The 6,006-nt window shown below is 38.6% G+C and overlaps 1 protein-coding gene across 1 annotated transcript; it reads left to right on the forward strand.

The window, feature by feature from the left end:
- Window positions 1–5,289: 5,289 nt before the first annotated feature.
- On the forward strand, window positions 5,290–5,895 carry LOC116854100. The gene is made up of 2 exons (XM_032835687.1): window positions 5,290–5,435; window positions 5,532–5,895. The coding sequence occupies exons 1-2, from the start codon at window positions 5,362–5,364 to the stop codon at window positions 5,773–5,775; spliced, it is 318 nt and encodes a 105-aa protein (XP_032691578.1). The 5' UTR covers window positions 5,290–5,361; the 3' UTR covers window positions 5,776–5,895.
- Window positions 5,896–6,006: the final 111 nt, after the last annotated feature.

Below are 6,006 nucleotides of genomic sequence, written 5' to 3' on the forward strand. Positions count from 1 at the left end.
GTTGATAGCGATCAACGATTGGCAATGACATCGTCACGGTCGATGTCAGTATGATGACGCGAACGCGAAAGGCGAAATGCTGTCGAAAGGAGCGTCGGGAGAAGCAGGAGTTTTCCTTTTTATAAGCTGTCCGCTCCAGCGTTGTGCGATATTTTCTTTTGTATTTTTTTTAATGGTGGTGTCTGTTAATATTCAGGTCGACTGCTACGATCTGTCGATCACACAACGCTGTGCTGTATCGCGTCTTGTTCTGCCTCTCTCGCCGATATGTATATCACCAATTGCGAATTATTTTCTATTCCATGCGAATAGTTCGCAAGGGAGTTCCTATCGATTCGATATCACACAAGCTTTTTTTATTGTTAGTCGGCGATAGCCGACTGTTGTAATGCTTCGGGCAGCGAGAATCGAGGGGAATTGAAAGCCCTACATATGTACAGGGTGTTAAAAAAGAATTCAAGACTTGTAGGATAGACCGTACTCACTAAACTGATTAAAAAATACTTTGTGAACATGAGTCGAAACATCAACTCCTTTCAAAGAAAGTTAGAAGTGATTTTCGATTTTGCTTATACATATGATTTGCTTGCTTATATTATTATGTACGATTATGTCATCGTATCATCTTATTTTAACTCGGAATATAAACGCAAGATCCTCCAACGCAATACGCTGCAAACATTTCGAGAAACGCCATATAGGCTAATCATAATCTTTCACTCCAAAGCGTTTACAGTTCCCAATAGATCTTACTGTTAGACATTTGTCTTTATGATTAATGGTTATATATCTGTTCAGAGTATTACATACAGTTATGAGATGATCTTCTGTTTTCACGCCGTGTATAATAAAATCATACACTTCGTGAAAACTGAAAATCAGAATTCTAACTTTGAAAGCGTTGATCCTTTGTAAACTCATAAGAAATCTGAACTCATAAGAACTCGGTAAAAAATATTTAATGAATTTTTCACTCAGCTTAATAACTATCTATCCTATAAATTTTCAAGCCTTTTTTTGACATCCTGTGTATATATACTATATGTACAAAGTATCTGATGATAGCTGGGGAAACGTGCATGAAGATTAAGTTAAAATAAACAGAAAAATTCTCTATTATTTTGCAAATAACTCACAAATTTACGTGGTTAATTTGCAAAATGGTAAAGGACTTTTTTGTTCAGTTTGTTTTAACATGTTCGCACCTGTTTTAACTTGCGTCACACATACGAGACGTAACGATTTTTCACGAGAGACCAATGTCACACATGTACGATGGCAAAATTTTTTTATATCCACGTTATCAAATTAAGTTTGTTTTATACAAACAAATTAAGTTTGTTTTATACAATTACGTAAAAAGAAAAATATGTGATGTGTTATAGGGAGATTCCTCTAAATTATAGTAGCAAATGTGTTAATGTACAAGCATATAATGGAAATCGCACTTATTATAACAATGTACTATACGCACGATCATTCACTAATCTTCTTTAATTAATAACTCAAAATTTTACGTTATCGTTTGTAAAATGGTAGAGGAATTTTGTGTTCAGTTTGACCTAATCTACATGTACATTTAATCTACATGTACACGAGCATTTTCCCACCTATCGTCAGACACATACGTGTATATATTGGGCTCGATACATATGTATAATATAAATAAATAAATATATATATATATATATATATATATATATATATGTATAATATAAATGACTAATTAATCATCACTGACTAATTAATCGTGACTCGAGAAGCACTGACTGAAAGAAAGTATCTTGCGAAGGAACAAGTGGAAGGACCGCGAAATAAGAAGAATCGGCACGCCGGCGACTGTCTGACGGTCGTTATCGTTAATAGCGAGATGACTAACCGCTTCAACCCCCAGGTAGATCAATTTTCCATGTACACGAGTTATTAAAGAAACCCGCCCGATAATACTTCGCATGGAGCACGTATGCGTGCGTATGTATGTGTGCGTACACACGCGCGTTGTAAATATTTGGTCGTCGCAGACGAACGCGTTCCCCTTACAGTGCGGGCATGACGGACGAAGAACGTTTCAATTAACTTCAACCGCAAATTTTCTCTAAGTCATGGAACATTAACGAGAGATCTCCAGCGCGAAACATAAGGACTTTGATCATTCGTCCCGTGTGAAGAGATTGGTACACGTCGAGAAGATGTGAACATTTTTGCGTTGGGTGCTGCAAAATCCAAATACGTATGTAAATTATATCTCTACGTGTTATTTTCAATAAAAAAGATAAGCATTGGATATATAAATTAAACGTCTGCATTAACCTTAAGTATTCTCTTCACCGACACCTTGTAAAAAGCACTTTAGCGAAAAAATCCAGAATCATCCATTTAAAGAATCATTTCTCAAACCTATCCTATCTCGAATCTATTTGTTACTCCAGATAATGTGTGTATTTTTATTACTCGATGAGAAAAAGGAAGGACTTGTTGCAAGGATGGGTTTATATAGAAATTAATGATGCCCTAGGCTGCGTTCCTTTTGGACGCTCACGCTTTAAGCGCTTACAAGCGTCATTCTATCTTTCTTCCGCATCTAATGAGCGATAAAGATAGAATGGCGCTTACAAGCGTGAGCGCCCAAAAGGAACGCGGTCCTAGTATCAGGTTCCCAAAGAAAGGGAAGCCCTAATTCAGTGTAAAATTTCTGACTGTCTATTATAACATTGACAGGGTGGAGTTTCAATTTCTCAAAGAGTAGCCGTAATATACGATTTCTCACTTTGAAAAGCTTTTATCTCTTTCAACAGAGAGAAAAATGAATTCCTTCATTCGGTTAAAGTAGTGTTTATGTTTATTATGTAACCCAATAACTTCTTGCCGAAAATTTTTTAGCATCTTCATAAGACAATCAATATTTTGCAACATCTTTTTTCTTAGAACTTCGTTTAGTTCAACGATCGAATTATGATAGAGAAGTGAGTTTTTATGGTCATTTCTTCATCATCGTGTCATTGTAATTTTTTGTTCTATCCGTAAAGCACCTATGTTTGAAACAGAATTAGCATCGGGCTTTGAAGATACGCCTCTCGTTCTGCGATGTCGAAGCAATATTCAAATAGACAAAGAAGCAGAAGTTCGTCCGCATTCCCCGACCACAGGCTAATCCAGTTGCTATGTGATAATCGAAGCTGCGGCAGAAACTTTATCGCTGTAATTTTCACATATATTCTTCTATCTCAATCTCTCAACTCTCGCGAAACTCTAGTAGTTTCCAAGTAACTCACATCAAGCGACTGATATCGAGATAATTCGCTAACAATGTTACGGCAGCAGATATTCTGCATTAAGTAGCATATATCAAGTAGGAATAACAAGAGCGCCGATGATCGTCGATGATCAATAAGCACAAGGCGCAATGGAAAAACGTGATGGGCCTTGAAAGATGTGTAAAGGGTTAGGAAACTGTGTCGCAGGAGATCAGGCGATTTTCACACAGTCCACAGCCCGCAGTTTCGACGAGACAGGACGTGACCCTATGTCGGGGAAAAAGGCCGAAACACGGGTGTGCGTCGTTTATCGTATGAATATTTAGCTTAGGATTCCGCCCACGACCCTCGGTTGGCATGCATGGATGAGAAGGGGAGCGACTGTGAGGTTTTCTGTGCGTTCCCGGCGCTTTCACGCGTCGCTGTCGACCTCGATTTGCGACTCGCTGAATCCACGGCGCCATTGCGAAATGACAAGAAAACTCGGTCGGATGAGATGGGGGCATTAGGAAATCCGCTAGCTGGGAAGACGATCCGTTCGGATCGCGTCCGTAAAGTTCGGTATGGGACAAGCCGCTGGGTCCCGCAGTTTCGCGTAAGTAGTCCTTTATGTATGAAGCTCGCAGTAAATGGATCCACTGAAATAGCATCGAATCTCTATTCTTTCCTCTGATCTGACGGTGAGTATATGTCGCTCCAGGGCCGGTAAGTCTATTTCTCGTTTAGCTAAAGCCAGTCGTTTCCACTGTTAGACATTACGTGAGCCTGATAAGTAATCCCGGTACAAATAATCTCTTTATGTTGTTCAGCGGCTTTTACGAGACTTCCAAGGTGAGGAAACTCGGAGGAAAAGAGAAGATTCCTCAAATCTGGATATTTTGAATGGAAAATGTTGCAACTACTTTTCTTCTTCTCTTCTTCTTCTTTTTCTTCTTTGATACTGACCAGATGAAAAGTTAAAAAATGTTGACCATCGGCCCACTTATCGCGCGTAGACAGTTATCCTATAATTTAGTCTGTAAAACGTTCGCTCGGTAGTCGGTTGGCGACGGCTCGGGGAATATCTTAAACGCCAATCTTGATCGTGATGATAAAAACTTGCTTGCACATGACTGTATATAAATGCAAATAGATACTTCGTCCTGTCGGAAAGATGTGCAAAAAGGGAAGAGACGAAGAAGATCGAAGGAACATGAAACTATTACAAAATATATAATGCTTGTAGATATAACGTAACAAAGAACGATGAAAAATCTACGAAAATCATTGCGAGCGAATCGACAAGACGCAGTTTGCGAACAGGTTACGAGCAACAAAGCATTGGAACAACCTAAAATATTGATCCCACTTTTGACCTCAATATTCCATTTAATGTCTGCTTTGATACTCTGAAGCCTATATCAATATCCTTCTTTTCTATTTAGAGTCGATGGTTCCAATTTCTTGGTAAGCACTGATAGTTAAATTATGTCTGTCTTCTTTTTTTTTCAAATCGGACAGAGACAGACGCATGATTTAACTGTCAGGTAGCTTACTAAGAAGTTGGAACAATCGGCGCTTAACTTACTAATTTTGTCGAAAATTTCTCTTTAAAACATACAAGTGACATTTTATGCGTTTTCTGTCATTTAGAGGCACTAAATAGGATTTTAGTTTCCATATGCTTTAAACATACACTGATCTTTCAGAATATACAGATGCTAGAAAGTCGGCAGTAAGGCTACAAGTTCGATTCAGGAATGTTGAATCTATAGTGGTATCTGTATTAGCAGCCAATGCAGAATCTATAGTGGCCAACCGTTGACCAACCTTGATAATATATATCAAGGTCAAATCGGGTTTACTGATGTGAGCAATTGTCTAAAATTACACGATCTGTTTAAATTACATAAATTATTATTGTCGTTATTGTTACGTAATTCTATTATTATTGTTGTATCCTATTAGTTTTGTTCTTTTAAATTTTATTAATTATTAATTTTATTATATATAAATTACTATATTAATTCATCGCATAATTTTATTGGAAGGTTGAGGAAAAGAACAGAAAAAAATTCGACAACACGCGAATCACGAAAAATACCCGACCTTAATTCGAGAATCATGAATGCACGCAATTTTCCAAGCGGAATTCAAGTTAATCTCTCTCGGGTCATATTACAGGACGTCCTTTCTCAGGAGGTATGTAATCGTCGACGCATTCGCGGCAGCTTTGACCATGGCGGTATAATATGCGCAGCATGTGTTCGCATATATACGACGTATCTCTTTACGAAGGTGGCAGAGGTGGATGATGGCGGACGGGAAGACTAAAGGTCGATGTCTGCGTTGGCTTGTCCTAGGAAAGAATGCGGTATGCCTTTACGCTAAAGAGGAACGTAGAACCGGAGGTGGACTGAAGAAGAGCCGTTATCACTCTCCGCTGACTCTGGGCTTCCCGAAGCTCATCAAGAAAACATCGAGCGGCGCGTATTATCACATCGGACGGAAAATGAAAAGGGGGTTGTCCGATTTCGTATGACAGCGAGCGAGAAGATGAGGTTGATCTCTCCTCAGGGTGCCCCGAAGACAATTCGACGAAGATAGCTATTGAGAGAAAGAGAGAGATAGAGATAGAGAGAGAGATAGATAGATAGATAGATAGATAGATAGATAGATAGATAAATAGATAGATCGAGAGATAGAGAGATAGATATATAGATAGATAGCGAGAGAGAGAGAGAGAGAGAGAGAGAGAGAGAGAGAGAGAGAG

Source organism: Odontomachus brunneus, unplaced genomic scaffold (assembly GCF_010583005.1).
Source record: "Odontomachus brunneus isolate Ranch 3 - 2012 unplaced genomic scaffold, Obru_v1 Obru_scaffold_008, whole genome shotgun sequence".
In the NCBI taxonomy this organism is placed as follows: Eukaryota; Metazoa; Arthropoda; class Insecta; order Hymenoptera; family Formicidae; genus Odontomachus; species Odontomachus brunneus.